This window comes from Fonsecaea erecta (genome assembly GCF_001651985.1).
Source record: "Fonsecaea erecta strain CBS 125763 chromosome Unknown Scaff2, whole genome shotgun sequence".
In the NCBI taxonomy this organism is placed as follows: Eukaryota; Fungi; Ascomycota; class Eurotiomycetes; order Chaetothyriales; family Herpotrichiellaceae; genus Fonsecaea; species Fonsecaea erecta.
Window position 1 is genome coordinate 2,793,361 of NW_017387245.1, and position 15,546 is coordinate 2,808,906.

Genomic DNA, 15,546 nt, shown 5'->3' on the forward strand with positions numbered 1-15,546 from the left:
CTAACCTCAATGGCCGTCGTTGCCAGCCTCGTTTTCGGCTAGGAAGCGAGTTGTATGTATGTACTATACCGAAACTAGCCCCCGTGCAGGCAGCGACGACTTCTTTCGACAACCCTCAGCAGACCGAGCCTAATGGCGGTCATCCAACACTTGTTACCGCATACACATGAACAAATCATGTTTGCAGCACAGCGCCAGTCACTCCTTCCATACATCAAGTGGAAGCCCGAGCATCGTGGTGGCCTCTACTTCATCGAAACAGCTCACGAACTGGCGGGAGGGCTTCGACATGGGGTTCTCGCAGCCGCCGAGGTTCATGACTGGGTTCTAGCAAATGTGAGTCCCCGCCACGCTCGCACAAGCGGTTCTGTTGTTTGAACCTGACCTGGTGAATGCAGTCTTGTCTACCGGGGTCTCCTCCGCCGAAGTCGAAATCGGTGGGCGGCGGCTTTCGGCTCCTCCTTTGCGAGAGATCCAGGTTGCAGGACGAAGGTGTGGAGTCGCGAGAGCTTCACATGAGCAGAGACTCGTTCACCCTGCTTGAAGACTCTTTCCTCCTTCCCGGCGCGACGGTGCCGGGGCTGTTTGACATGGTTGGTGTTCATTCTCGGTTCACAGAGTGCGACCCTGCCACCGGCAAGGTCAATTATCTCAAAGTCCTCATCCAGGGACGCCGTAAATTAGGCGTGGCGGACTGCGTGTTGTCTCTCTGCTACTGTTGTGACACGGGGTGGACGTATGGCCTCCTCTGTGGCGAGGGAGTCGTTAACGCAGCGGAAATCGTGAACACTGCACCGCTCATGGCTGCTTTACTGGGGTTGCTGACCCCGTGCCTTCATCTCAAAGCCGATCCCCTCCTTATTCCTATCATGCTCCTCAAAATTTACACCGAGAGGATCAACCTCTTCTTGCGGAAGCAGATCACTCGAGTGGACGAGCTTGAGGACGAGATTGGCGTGACCCAACCGAGCCGAGTCACCAAGACGCGATCTCTTGAGAACTGGCCCAGCGATATCGACATCAAACGGGTGACCTCTGGACTACATTCGACAGCCACAGAACTATACTATTTGAACCGAACCTGTCTCTGGGCTGAGGAGTGCCTGAACTTCCTTCATACACTGGCGGTGGAGTGTTCCGACTACATCCACAAACATCCTCCCAGGTGCCCTGAAATGCAACAGGGAATTGAACATGAGACTACGAGGATGAAATGGATCACCGGCAGCCTCGACACGACCAAAGAAAGGGTAGAGACACAGCTGAGCGTTTTGTACTCTGCAACAAGCCAGAGAGAGAACGCGATCGCCCTTGACTACACTCGGATGGCGCAAGAACAGAACGAAATTTCCCTCCGGGACGTGCAGATGAATACGCGCATTGCCACGTCGACGAAGCAGGACAGTATCGCCATGACAACCTTCACCTTCATCGCAGCCCTGTTCCTGCCCGGGACGTACGTCGCCTCGTTGTTCAGCATGAGCATGTTCAACTGGCTGCCCTCGGAGGGTGGCGGTGGCGGTCCGCCAAGAGTTTCAGCCAACTTCTACATTTACTGGTGCATCACAGTTCCGTTGACACTGTTGGTGATGGCCGGATGGTACCTGTGGTATAGAAGGGCGGATCGAGCGTGGCAGAAGGAAACAGGATACAGCCTGAATGACAACACTGGTGCTAACAGACGCATAGAAGTGGAAGTCAAGTCCGAAGGATAACATACTATGGAGAAGGGCAGTAATGGCACACGAGATCATTTTATCAGCGTCGTATCCCTTTGAGAGGTTCAAAGTAGAATAATGGATATGAAGGAAAGGCAGAATGTCAAAAGCGGCGTGATATATGTAGCACATGAGGTTAGAGCACCCGCCTCGCCGCCTCACCCTCGCCGCGTCTGCTCATCCGTCACTGGTTGGAGACTGAACTTGGAATCAACAGCAACCCACCTCTGCATGACCAACTGACGGACCTCTCTCTCAGGCTAGAGCTTGCCTTCATTGTCGTCTACTCAGACTGTTTGTCTCACGTGCGAGGCTAAGTTTATCCTTCAGGTCGCTGCTCCGGACGTCGTCGCAGGAAACCGAGTTGCCTGCGCTGCGGGGATTGAATTGAGCTCAGGATGGATGACCACGGCGAGTTCGACAGCGTCTCATGGCAGAGAGAAGATACACCAGAGGGGGAACCCTCAGCCCCGTTTCCTGGCAATTTGCCCGACAGGTCCGTCAGCGGCCCACGCAGCGACAGCATATCCAGCGAACCACAGGCTGGTGAACATGCGGACAACGTCGACTTGGGCGGCATAGGTCGCGACGGTATCTTGGAAGTTACTGTCGACACCCCGCTCAAGGAGAACGATGGCACAAAAGATGCATATGTTTCGTACCTGGTCACCACTCATGTAGGTTCGTCCCTTGCTTGCGGTGCGACCTTCCGGCTGACCTCCTTCGTAGACCGACTTCAAGTCCTTTCAAAGAACCGATTTTGCTGTCCGGCGACGTTTCACAGACTTTGTCTTCCTCCGGCAGACCCTGCACCGAGACTATCAAGCCTGCGCCATCCCTCCTTTGCCTGAAAAGAACAATATGGCCTATGTTCGCGGAGACCGGTTTAGTACAGAGTTCACCCAACGCCGGGCCTGGTCATTACACCGCTTCCTCAAAAGGTGCACTCTGCACCCGGTATTACGGAGAGCTCCCATACTGCTGTTATTCCTAGAAACAGGAGATTGGAATGCACAGATGCGAATGAGGCCATCACGGAGCAACACGCTGGGCGAAAGCAGCGCGAGTAACGCGACGGCTCCGTCAGGGTTCTTCGATAACGTCGCGGACACCATGTTAAACGCCTTCTCCAAAGTCCACAAGCCCGACAAGCGGTTTATTGAGGTCACCGAACGTGCCAACAAACTCGATGAAGACTTGTCGCACGTGGAGAAGATCATCGCCCGCGTCGCTCGCCGAGAAGGGGACCTTGAGGTGGACTATGCCGACCTTGCCAACAACATGCGCAGACTGACCCCATTAGAACCAGCAATTGAAGCTCAGCTGCAAACCTTTGCTGGCTGTGTGGAAGAATCGTCGAGAGGGTGGAAACAACTGAAGGACCACACCGATCAAAACTACCTGGGAAGTCTCAGAGATATGGAAGCATACATCAACTCGGTCAAGTCGCTCCTCAAGACGCGCGAGCAAAAACAACTCGACTTTGAGGGACTCACGGATTACCTCCAAAAGGCCACCTCGGAACGCGATATGTTGGCCTCCAACAACCCTTATTCCCACGGCAGTAATCTGAACCCGGCAAACTTCATCCGCAGCAAAGTCGAAGACATGCGGGGGGTCGACCATGAAACCGCTCGCCGCGAACGCGCCCGCAAACTGGAACTCAAAATTGCAGAACTCAACCGAGAAGTTGACAGCGCAAAATCCACGAGCGAAATGTTTGATGAGCAGGTGGTCCGTGAAGTTGCGGATTTCGAGAGGATCAAGGGAGTGGAGTTTCGGGACAGCCTGGGGGCTTTGGCGACCCAGCATATGGAGTTTTACCAAAATGTCATCTCGACGTGGGAGAGGTTCCTGGTCGATATGGATGCCGATAAACACATTCACAAAGACAAGGGGAGAGCAGCGGCATAGTGCCGGAACGTGAACCATGGGCGGAAAAAGCCTGGAGTGGACGTTGGACATGCTGAGGCGGTCGATGTGCCCGCTCACAAGGGAATTTCCTTTAATCATGAATGCCAATGAAAGCGTCAGTGATTTGTGTCACTGATCAACTTGATTTCACTTCTCCTTTTCAAGCCTTGACCTGGTGGTCAGCAAAAAGGAAACAATTGAACAAGACTCTATCGAAGTGGCGCTTTGCCAAGCGGTTCTGTCCTCTCTTCTCACACTTGAGCCTGTCTCAAACACAGAGAGCATCGGAGCTTTGCCCTCTTCCTCTATCATTTGAGTCGAGAAGGCATCGATTGAATTCGTCCATATACTGTAGCTGCCTCTCTAGTCCTCGAAGCACAGCTCCTCCAGCTGCAACGGTGGCGTCTTGTAGATCGTGCTCGGGGAAAGTCAGCATTGACGCACTCCCCCCTGTGTGTGAAGGGATAGCAAGTCGTCCATTTAAAATGTCACGCAGAGTTTCATGCCAGATGTGTAGATCTAACGAATGAGCTGTCCATTATTGTTATATAGCCACGGCGCGCGGATAAACCCCGGATAAACTTCGCGTGTCACGTTCACCCAAAAAGTTGCGGTCCTCTATGAATGCGTATATGTTTGTATCTACTCGGTACAAGTTATTCAAAGGACATCTTTAAGATTGCAGCACAATGTCTGTCAGCAAGAAGTACGCTGGCTTGCCAGATCTGGTAAGCTCTCCTCGCCCTCTCCTACCGCCACCCCTTGACAACCGGCTCACCGTCAATGCCTGCAGGACGCTGCCCCCGAGGTATATGAAACGCCAGAACTAGCAGACGACGTCTCCACGCTGCCAACAGGGACAGTGCGCACGGTCTCACCCTCTCCTTCCGACGACGACGAATCCCGTCCTGGGCTTGATCGCCAACCCATCGACCGGGACGGTGCACGGCGGAGGTTTGAACCTTCCGTCGTGGACGCCCGGGATGTCGACTTCTCAGACTCGGTGGCCGGCACGAGACGCGCATATCGAACTCGCAGTGCTCGACGGAGGAGACGGTGGCTCCAAGGAAACGGCATTGAGGAGGGTGGTGATCTCAGTGACAGTGAGGAGGAGACGCTGGCCACAAAACTGGCCAGACTGAAGAGAGAGGCGGAGGAGGTCAGGTTAGAACTGGAGCGGAGGGAGAGAGAAAAAGAGCAAGAGAAGGACGAGGATGGGGAGTTTAAGGATAGTCTGGAGGAGCAGCAGCAGCAACAACAACAACAACAGCACCAAGGAACTGGCGGTGCCGGTGTTGGTGCTGAGCACGACGACGTGGATGTGGATGGTGTCCGGGAACTCAGTCGACTGCTGGACGGGTTGAGCATGAAGGCCAAACTGAAGACCGGCACTTCAGCGGAGGACGAATTCCTGTCGAAATTAAGCTCGAGTTCACTGCACGGCCAGCGACATCCGCAGAAAGACACCAGCACAGTGTCGTCGAATGCAGCAGCAACACCAACGGCAGCACCGACGACTCTCTCGTCTGTGGCCGCTTTCTCCGATCGGCTCACCGCGCTGGAATCCGCCCTGGGCGTCTCCTCGATAAGTGCAGCGTCTCAGACTGGCGCCATCCTACCGACGCTGGCGAGCCTATCCACACAAGTCACCACCCTATCCGCCACACTCGCACCACAATCAACCATGTCAGGAGAGACCTTGTCCACGTCTGCATCGCACACCAACACGGCCCTCCTGGATACCGTCTCTGCCAAACTCAAGACTCTGATCGCCGAGTCCGACCGCCTGGCCGCCTCCCGCAAACAAGCCCTCGCCTCGCTCGCTGACCTGCACGACAAACGGATGCAACAACTCGTCTCGACGACCGTGCACTCCAACACCCGCCCGCGCCTTCGAGGCCTGTCGACCACGAGTAGTGCTGCCGCCGCCGTCATCAGCGCGCACGCCAACGAAAACAAACAAGGAGAAATTACCGCCGCCGCCGCCGGCCCCGGGGAGGAATCCCTGCAGATCCAGAGCAAGCTGTTCCTGGACGAGCAATCCTCCAAAATCACCGCGCTGTACAACGTGCTCCCCACCATTCAGAACCTGCAGCCCCTGCTGCCGGTCGTGCTGGAGCGGCTCCGGACGCTGAGCGTGATTCACAACGGCGCCGCCCAGGCCAAGGGCCTAGTGGACGAGCTGGAACGCCGCCAGGGGCAGACGCGGGAGGAGATTGCCCAGTGGCGGGCGGCCGTCGAGGCGGTGGAGAAGGGCATGGGCGACTTGGAGGCGGTCATGAAGGAGAACGTCGACGTTCTCGGGGGCAGAGTGCGCGAGATGGAGGCGCGGATTGATCGCTTAGAGGGCCCCGGCGCCAGGTGAGAGCGGAGCAGACCAGAGCAGGGGAGGTTGGAAAGGGATTTTTCAAACAAAACTTGTTTAGCGCTTAAGAAAAGAAGCTTGAAGAATGAGTGAGATTGATCCATCCATCATCGCCCGTCCTCATTCATGATATAGTGCCCCCCCCCCCCCCCCCCACGCCCTTTTCAGGATATATAACCTGTTCTCCAGCCCCAGATGCACCCACCATCCCCCTGTCCAACTCGCGCGCGGCAGCATGCCGCCATAGCCTTCTCGGAGCACATCGTGCACGACTCCGTACACTGTCTTCATAGTCTTCCCGTACATGGCTTCGACGAGCCGGGACAGGCCGTCATCTTCTCTGCGCTCGCCGTCCTCCTTGTCCCCGAGCACGAGCAATCCCCTCCCGACGTCCGGTGCCATGATCCGCGGAGCGCCCAGCGCGGGGACCTTGTCGACCACGTCCCACCGGCCGATGACGCGGCCGGGGTCCTCGACGACGACGTAGTCGAACCGCGCCCAGAACATGGGGGAGAGGAAGGCCGTCTGGTTGTCTGATTTGTCGTAGATCCATTTCGTGCGCTGGCTCGACACGAGGGGTGGTTTGTCACCCGACGGCGAGCCGGGGAGGTAGAAGACGGGTCGGCCGTGGCCGCTGAACATGTCGTCGTCGTACGAGGGCGTCGAGAGGAATCGCGTCACGCCGGTCTGCAGCGCGAGGTTGGTCAGGTGGACGCGCACGGTGGGCTGAGGTGCGTAGTTGAGCGAGACGGCGTGCAGCGACATCAGGGCGTGGGCGCCCGGGTAGGTCTGCGCGGACAGTGGGAGGAGGACGAGGTGAGACACCAGGGTGATGCCGCATGTCGCCAGCATCATAGAGTTGACCGCCAGCCAGGAGATGTTCGAGCGGCCGGCCAGGACGGAGAAGTGAGCGGCGACGCGGGCGAAGGCGGCCGTCAGAGGAGGGACGACGGGGAAGAGGAAGCGGGTTTCCTTGTGCGCGAGGAAGGAGTACAGACACACGTAGCCCAATGGCGGCACCAGGAGGTCCAGATTCGAGCGTGCCATGCTGTGGAAGAGGAAGCCGGCGGGGATCAGGCCGATCCAGAAGGGGTTGATCAGCAGCCGTGGCAGGGCGCTGGTGAAGTACCAATGCCAGGGACTTGTGCCCCAGGCAGAGGCCCCGAGGCCGTCCTTGGGCGGGAAGACGTTGGACAAGAACGCCGCCATCTCAGGCCACAGGGGCGTGGGCGACTGCCAAAAATACGTGTCGAGAGCGACGGTCAACATCAGGCCGGCGGCGGTCGCGGTGAGGATGGCCGGGATGAAGATCTTGCGCACGAGAGAGAGCGCAGCAGTCATCTCAAACCCTGCACGACACAGCATCCAGAGGCACTGACAGCCTAGGAGAAGGGCGATCTCGGAGCGGAAGACCACGGCGGCCAGCGTGAGGAGGTACAGGCCGACCTTGGTACGTTTGACACGTGAGTCCGTAGATGATGATGATGACGACGACGACGACGACGTGACGGGAAGGAGGAGGGCGAGGGCAAACGTGCCTGGACATCATCATATCACTTGCGTGTTTAGCAAGTTTCTCTCTTTCTTCTTGAGCTGATCGAGTAGCTTCGATGAAGAGAGGGAAGGGGGGAGAGGGGGCCAACAACATACTTATCCCAAAGGCGAACATGTTGGGCAACGTCCGCGACGCGTAGTACCAGACATGGAACTGGCTCGCCTGGTGGACGACGTACCACGCGGCGGCGAGTTTGCCATATGCTCGCCGCACGTTGGAGGCGTAGTAGATGAGCGCCGCGGCGTTGAAGAGGCCGAGGATGGCGCGGACTGAGTTGGATTTGCCCCGAGTCAGCCAGTTAATCAGTCCATAAATCAGTGGTGATGATAGAATGAATGTGTGGAGAAAAGAAGAAGGACGAGTGTCTCACCGAGAAGCTGTTGCTGAGGGCCGTCGAGATGTCCTACCCACGCAATTGGCTTCGCGATGGCAGCCAGCCACACGGCCCCGACGAAGGTGCGAGGCACGGCTCCAGGAAAGGTCATGTGGTCATAGAAGGCCTTGAACTTGAGATTCGCGTGGCGGGTGGGCACGCCATATTCCAGGATGTCGTGGACGGCTTGGATGTTGAAGGATTCCTCCACTTTGGTATAGGGTGAGATGTACAGGTGGCACAGGACGAGGAAGGGGAATAGCAGATAACATGACTGCCAGAGCTCGAGGCGAGTCATTCTTTCTCCAGCATTTATGATTCGTAGACAGACTCAAATGGCAAAGGGCGACTATGGTAGAGTTGGATGAGGTTGAGGTTGGAAAAAAGGAGATACATAGATATCTTGTCGTATTAGCTTCAGCCTTGTCCCCACAGGCCCCTTTTCACCACATCACAGAGAGAATAATAATAACAATTATATTAGTTATATGTAAGTAAAAAAAAAAGGAGGGTTGATTGATTAACATGGGAATCGAACATCCATCTCAACAACCACCAACAAAAAAAAGTTTAGCAGATCCGATCAAGTTCTATATTACCTTTCCCACTCGAACCCGGTACTCGTGGGTGTTGCGGCTCCTGTCCTCACCCCGGTGGTGAGCGTTCTCGAGCAATCTTACAACAGCCACTTTCCCCTGTCGGTTCTATGACCTACTGGCTGAGATTTTCGTGATCTCAGTCTTCGGTTTTTTGGTCGTTGGCGAGACCATTACTGCGTGAGCAGCGAAGCCAACGTCCTTGGAAAGGCCCCTCCCACCAAACCCACTAAACTTTTGTATATCCCTTGACGCTCGAAGTTCGCAGTTTTTGTTTTGGTCTCTTTACCGCTGTCTTTGTCACTTCTTTCGATTTGGGATATGTTGCAAGGATTTCTGGGTCTTTAATTCATATGTGAACAGCTTCTGACGGGGTAGTGACAGTGAGTGGAGACAGGTGAGGCAGAAAAGACACATGTGGATGGAGAGTGAAGGTCATGTAGATGTTCATTTGCATTGACGGGTCATCATTCCTGTCACTGGTCACCCTTCCGCTGAAGGTCTCACAACTTCTCTTGTGGCTCCCGAGGCAGATGGACCTCCTCCAGCTGTTTGCCGGCAATGTCGAAAGGCAGACAAGACACCGTGGTGGCTATAAATCTCGCGGGCTCCGTCTTCGAGGCGTTGTGCCATCGATGCATGGTGCCCCGTTGGACGATATGATCTCCCGGCTTCAACAAAACCTTCTCTCCACCGTCCAGCTCATGCTCAATTTGCCCAATCACACAGACCGAAAAGTCAATGGACACGGTCCGATGCATGACGCTCGTTCCTCCAGGCGCCAGATCCACGATGAGGAGGTTGACGCCGCTCGGTGTGACGATGCTCGGAGACGTCCAGCTGGTTGGACCGTCGGTGCTCAGATATGCTTTCACGTCCTCGTCGTTCTCCAGTTTGGCCGGAACCGACGACACGGAGAAGGAACGGGCAAGTCCACCCACGTCGGGCACGGGAAAGTATTTCTGGGGAGGCGTGTCAAGATAGACGCTCTTGCCGCTGGCATCGTGGGTGGCTATGTATCGCTTGACAGGGGGCAAGGAGGTGACAGATGTGACCATTTCAGCCATGTTGCTGCAAGTACCGGATGTTGTGGAGATAGGGGTCAGTCAATGGTGCTCTGGCAAAGTTGGGTACCTCTGGAGGATAGGAAGGGTGTGAAATGTGACAAAGCACGCCCCCCAAACGTCTTATATAGACTAAATCGGGCGCGTGTCGTGTTCCTCCTGTCTGAGTCAGTTGGTACATGTGGCAGTTTCCAAACCCCGCCTCTGCCCGCTATCTGATATCAAATGGTATGAGTGGTGCGGAGAGGGAATCTCTCCCCTACCGAGTATTCCATGGAGATATCCTCGGCACCCAAAGAGGATATCAACCCGACCATATTTTATGGTACCCATTGATATTATGCATGTGCTCCTGTCGCAGACCCCCGTACATGGATGGGTTCGTACGGTCCCCAGGAGCTGATGTGAAACATTAGTTGCACACAACGAGTGGGTTTCCAAAAAAGGTTTCCCGACGAGGCTGGACGAGGCCGAAATCCGAAACATCTGGCCTAGTGAGGGTATACCATGCTTTTGAATTGTTGGCAGAAGGAGGGGTCCAGCTCCGGCGGATCGCGTCTGATTATCGCTGGAGCTCGTTGGGGAGTTTAGTTGCTTGCATTGGAGAGATAGGGAGGTATGTAATATTAGCTCGCTTGGAGTAATAGACGTTGTATGGCATCGGGTGCTCGGCTGTATATTTTTCCGCGCCGATCTTGCTTTGCTGGCTTCAACACTTCAGACATCATCGACCTTGTGCTTTGGTGCACCCTGATCCCACGCTTCAACTTGTAAGTGACTTGGAAGAATCTCGCCTAGATCATTGTATCTCTTTCTTCTAATACCTGGGGCGTCCACACCGGTCAATCGCGACAAAATGCTCAGTCTCTTCGGCTTTGGCCCATTCATCTATGGTGAGTGCTTCAGCAGTACCCGTGGAATATGCAAGACCGATATCCTCCTCCTCCTTCCCTGACAGTAATGCTGTGAGACTAACAGACTTTCCTGGTGATAAGCAAGTTGCCTTCTCCTCAACGCTATCGCCATCCTCTCCGAAGATCGCTTCCTCGCTCGAAGTATGTCCTACCAATCCTGCATGCAATTCTCATACCTCTTACCGTTACTTGTGTCCCCCACCGCCAGTCCTTCATGGATATCAAGATGGAGGAAGGGCAAGAGGCTAACACATGCCCTTGGCGCAAACAGTTGGCTGGGGCAAAACCTCTCTAAACGACCCTTCCACCGGCGCTGCGTTCGGTGCTCCCACACAAGACCCGGAAAGCTTTCGTAGCAAAGGCATCAACCTGATTTCGAGTGTCCGCACACTATGTCGCGGTGAGTGACTCCCCCCCAAAAGCTGGCTTGGCCGACACACTGTAAGGCGAGGGTGGCATCGAACGTTTTGTGCCGTGTGCTAACGGATTGTCAATGTTGGGGGGAGAAAACAGTCCCGCTGATCCTGGTGAATTCGTTAATCATCATTTATGAGATTATGCTCGGATGATGATGCCTACTACTCCAACAAGAGAATCAACGAGCACAGTCTCTGATTCGGCTATCCATCGACACACGAACCAGAAATATGCCAAAGCTGCAACGCTTCGCCTGGACACTTACAGCCCCAGTCGGCCATACTCGGGTGATTCAAAAGCCTTCCCGAGCGCCATCGTATCTGCAGTCATCCCCGGTTGATACGCGCCAATATATCAGTATGTATATGTCAGTCGTCAAAGAATCCACAAATCCGAATTCGACAGATAGAGGCGTCGCATACTGTTCATTTACAACCCGTTTCAATTGACCCGGAGTCCTGGGGAAGACGTGTGCCTCAGTGCAAGATACCACCACCACAAGCAGTCGCTGGCCTTATCGAATCTCGAAGACATCGGTCTAATTACTTCAGAGCCCCCACCCACATGGACTTGACCCGGACCAGGCCCCCAGGTCGAACCAGTCTACCGGCGGGCCGGCAGCTCGGCGACATGCCAACAATGTTTTCGCAAGTTACCCCCCGGTTCCTCCAGACACGCACGTCGGAGTCTTCCCACTGTTTTAATGAGCCGAGGAGTGAAACAGAACGGGACGTGCGAAGAGTGGTGCAGCAGCAACAGGAGGAGATCCTTTTTCTGATCAAGAGAGCGAGCGCGGCGCATCTCCAGGGGTGATGAGGTAGCCAATGTCTGCCAGGACGGACGGGATCGGTCGACTTGATAGGAGGAGCTCAGGGGACAGCTAATCGAATGGTCATCCCTTACTACTTCTACTGCTGCTGCTGCTGCTGCTGCTGACCAGCAGACGATGCCGGGAAAACCGCAAGACGAACGAATCATGGAGATAATTCCGTGCAGGCGTTCACGAGCGCTTGAATGTTTCAGTAATTCAGAAGTTCTCGCAAGAAATTTATATTCAAAATTCGTCTTTTGTTTTTCTTTCACCTATATGCTTTTTTTCTGGGTTATGACTCCCCCTCCTCCTCTGCAGGCTAGCATGTGTTCACGTTCATTACACCAACCACTGTGCACTTTCGCTTCGCCATCCGCGCCGTAAATGGAAAGGGAAATGGCAGGGCAGGTCGGGAAGGGATTCCCATCTCCCCCTCAAGGCCAACCGTGCCTTCATCCCTCCGTAACGGAGGCGGACTGCAGCACGTGAAGGCGACGCGCCCACAAGTGGTTCTCTGTCCAACCCGATATCGAATTACAGCCTCAGCAACTGCCGCCTCCCGACCTCTTCCAGATCACCAAGCTGGCCCCGGGTCATTGTAAGCCAGGACCAGCATGTTTCCAACCCGTCGACTGTGCCGCCAATGACCGTATATGTACCGCAGGCGCAACAGACAGACCGCCGGGCAGGGATTGAGGGCTTACCTCCATTCCACTGTCGTAAAGATGCTCCCGAGCTGAATATTTGTTCGACACCCGCCAGAAAGCAGTGATGAAACATGTGCGGAGGAAGTGTCGTGCTGGCAATGAAAGCGCCACGTAAATACTGTCGTCACCGTGTGAAGCTTCATAACCAGTCGTAAAAATCGAGAACGTGCGAGCCACACGTGAAGGTCGTCCGGCTGACAACGGACACAAAAATATCAACGGTTTCGTGCTGTCTGGAGTATAAATCCCATGTAGACCAACCATGACAAGATTCCCAAACATTCATTTCGCTTCGTCGGCTTCTAATGGTCCGTTGAACGATATATATGTGCAATCAAACACGAGTCGCAGGTAGTCCATTGGTAGGTGTGCGAACACCGGCGTCTTCCGTCATGACAACACGCCGAACGACTTCTTTCGAATGCTAAAACGATTTCTTTTGTCTTTCTCCTTGTCTTTCTCTGGAGGCTCCGCACTCTCTGGTGTCACGGTCGGAACCATATTCTCCTCGGACGGATTTGATGGCGGCTTATCTCTTTTGGTTAAGGATCCAAACCGTAGACTCTTCGTTCGTTTGAATCGATCCAGACCCGAATGACTACTTCCGTTTGCTTGCGTGGTGTGCGCTCTTTCGAGAGCATTTCGCTTATCTTCCTCGGCCTTTGTAGCCTTACTTGCCTCCATTGCCGCCTTAAGTTCCGCTTCTTGTCTCTTGTGCGCTTCCGTGATTTTGTTGGCCAAGTCTTTGCGGCGTTGTCGTTCAGCTTCTTGTCTCTCCTTCTCCGCCTGTTTCTCGGCCGCTTTCCGTGCCTTCTCTTCTTTCGCCTTTTCCTTTTTGCTCTGCACAACGGGACTTGTTGGTCTCGCGGCAGAGAGAGGAGGGGATTGAGGAGTTTCGACATGCCCGTTGGTCTTGAATTGAGGTGGCGCAGTCACAGCATGATCGAGCACAGCGTATTGTGCGGATTCAGCGGGGGACACCGGAGAGCCCATCGGGCTGAAGGTTTCGACACGATGCAACTCTGCTGAGCGTTTGGCATCGACGCCCAAGGGATTGGTCAGATCCTGTGAAGCTCGTCTCTTTCCTTCCATCCTCTGTTCCTTTTGGACGGCTTCCAGGGTGGTCTCTTGATAAAACAGCACATAGGCGCACGCAAGTCCCGGCTTATCTCCGAAGAAGTTGCGGACAAAGTTCTTGTCGACAGGTTCCACCATCTCGTCGTCAAAAAGCAGCCAACCCCGATCCTGCGTCTTGATGACGGCGACGTAGTGGCCATGATACGGCCCTCCACCGATATGAACCACCACCGCATAGAGCTCATAAAGTCGGTCGGGATCCTCGGCATCGTCCGTAGTGTTGAAGAGTCTTAAATGATAAGGATACACGACCTTGTGGAATAACTTCTGCAAACGCCCAAAATCCTCGGTATACTTAAAACGCTTAAGGTGCAAGGCCAATATTCGTGGAAGTCGCTTGATCTTCATTCGCTTCTCGGCTTCCTGAAGGCCACCGCAGTTGTCGCAGTGGAACTTGTTTCGCTCGCACAGCATCTCCTCTTCAGAAAATCGACGCAAACATGCAGTGACGGATGAATGCTGTTCCAAATCGACCGAAAGATCTAGAAAAGGTTCGTCGCGCTGAGAAACGTTTTCGCAAGTCAAGCACCTTGTTTCAGAAGTGAGTGTGCCCTCAAAAAGGCCATGAAGCCATTTTGTTGGAGAATTCGCGGTCGGAACTGGTAATATGGAGGGAAATGATACCGTCGCTGATTCGGTTCTTGACATGTCGGCGGGTTCTTCTATCGCCGGGGGAGGCTCCGCCACCTTTTTCTGTGCAATCAATTTCCTGTCGTGATCTTCGATGTTTTCCACCACGGTGTTGAGGAGGAGGTTGAGAAACTCGTGTGCATCCTGGTGCATGGCAGACCTGAACATCTCATTCTCCTTGCGAAGAACTTCAAGAAATCTGTGCCCGCTCACCACCCCCATCCTTGACTGGTGCAGGACGATGGCCTCGAATATATCCTTTAGCGATGTGAATAGGCTTTCCGGCATGTCATAGTCCTGCGAGTTATCGTAAGTCATGTTCAGGATGGGGCCCGACAAAATCGCCTGTTTCTTCTTGTACTCCGGCGAGTCTTTATCCTCTGGCTTCTGTTGTTGAGGGGGAGTCCCTGCATTTCGCGCGGATGCAGGTCCTGGTGGTGGCTTCTTCGCAGCCCCATTTTGTTGATTCGGTGGTACCCGAGGAGGAGCGTGCAATTGGGCGTGGGTGACAGAGTCGGGGTTGGACCGGCGCGGGTACGAAAGGACGTGTTCTCGGAAAGGGACAGAATAATAGAGGCACTGCAAGATCGAGTTGCAGTAGCTGCGATAATCAGACCAAGAACCCGTGATATTGATGGTATTTCAGCACTGACCAGCTGTTTCCGAACTGCACAAGATGCTTTGTTAATAATGGAGGTAAGGGGGGGTTTTTTTCTTAGCGAGACTAAGACATACGTTTTCCATGCCAAAGAACTTATCGCTGCCATCGTTGCGAAGCGGACCAGCATTCGCAAGCATGCGCTCGAGAGGGGTAGGTAGAGGCGCATTTGCGTCCTTTCTGGCGGGAGATGCGCCTACTGCCGGGGCAGACGCATTCTATAGAGAGAGAGAGCAGGCCATTAGTTACCATCCCACAGCAGCCGGCAAACCAAGACCGACCAGAGAACTTGCGCGAGCCTTCACCGGGTGTATGGAGGAGAGATGAAGGCTCGATTCGTCTGGTTTCCTGACTCACCTGGCTCTTGAGCTTTCCAAAGAAGGAAGTCATGGTTGAGGCGCCTCATCTGCAGACACCCGAATACATGGGCAGATTAACTAGAGTCCAGTCAGGCTGGAGAGGAGGGCATCGGGAGGAGAGTAACAGTAGAGCAAGCGGGAGGAGGCGAGGACGGTGCAGGAGGTAGCAGAGCGGTAATTGTCAACATCAGCTTTGAAATCGGTAGGCTCTGAGATGGTGGTAGTGGAAGTAATATGGTAGCAGTACGAGGAGTAGTACTCCTGCTTGGTAGGTAGGCAGCGAGCTAGCAACGATCAACCAGGAGTAACAATGGGTGGGATCCTATCC

General features: G+C 54.5%; 6 protein-coding genes across 6 annotated transcripts; 3 read left to right on the plus strand and 3 right to left on the minus strand.

The window, feature by feature from the left end:
* Window positions 1-177: 177 nt before the first annotated feature.
* AYL99_02766 (hypothetical protein) lies at window positions 178-1,715 on the plus strand (the record flags this gene model as incomplete). The annotated part of the gene is made up of 2 exons (XM_018834282.1): window positions 178-336; window positions 399-1,715. The coding sequence occupies 2 exons, from the start codon at window positions 178-180 to the stop codon at window positions 1,713-1,715; spliced, it is 1,476 nt and encodes a 491-aa protein (XP_018696906.1).
* A 401-nt stretch (window positions 1,716-2,116) lies between these two features.
* Window positions 2,117-3,632, plus strand: AYL99_02767 (hypothetical protein; the record flags this gene model as incomplete). The annotated part of the gene is made up of 2 exons (XM_018834283.1): window positions 2,117-2,395; window positions 2,448-3,632. The coding sequence occupies 2 exons, from the start codon at window positions 2,117-2,119 to the stop codon at window positions 3,630-3,632; spliced, it is 1,464 nt and encodes a 487-aa protein (XP_018696907.1).
* A 689-nt stretch (window positions 3,633-4,321) lies between these two features.
* Window positions 4,322-5,997, plus strand: AYL99_02768 (hypothetical protein; the record flags this gene model as incomplete). Its single annotated transcript, XM_018834284.1, has 2 exons — window positions 4,322-4,360; window positions 4,426-5,997. 2 exons carry the CDS (start codon window positions 4,322-4,324, stop codon window positions 5,995-5,997), a joined length of 1,611 nt encoding a protein of 536 aa, XP_018696908.1.
* Window positions 5,998-6,117: 120 nt separating this feature from the next.
* Window positions 6,118-8,223, minus strand: AYL99_02769 (hypothetical protein; the record flags this gene model as incomplete). The annotated part of the gene is made up of 3 exons (XM_018834285.1): window positions 6,118-7,535; window positions 7,648-7,821; window positions 7,923-8,223. The coding sequence occupies 3 exons, from the start codon at window positions 8,221-8,223 to the stop codon at window positions 6,118-6,120; spliced, it is 1,893 nt and encodes a 630-aa protein (XP_018696909.1).
* Window positions 8,224-9,024: 801 nt separating this feature from the next.
* Window positions 9,025-9,588, minus strand: AYL99_02770 (hypothetical protein; the record flags this gene model as incomplete). Its single annotated transcript, XM_018834286.1, has 1 exon — window positions 9,025-9,588. The coding sequence occupies one exon, from the start codon at window positions 9,586-9,588 to the stop codon at window positions 9,025-9,027; it is 564 nt and encodes a 187-aa protein (XP_018696910.1).
* Window positions 9,589-12,824: 3,236 nt separating this feature from the next.
* AYL99_02771 (hypothetical protein) lies at window positions 12,825-15,249 on the minus strand (the record flags this gene model as incomplete). The annotated part of the gene is made up of 4 exons (XM_018834287.1): window positions 12,825-14,802; window positions 14,855-14,868; window positions 14,937-15,077; window positions 15,217-15,249. The coding sequence occupies 4 exons, from the start codon at window positions 15,247-15,249 to the stop codon at window positions 12,825-12,827; spliced, it is 2,166 nt and encodes a 721-aa protein (XP_018696911.1).
* Between the last annotated feature and the right edge of the window lie 297 nt (window positions 15,250-15,546).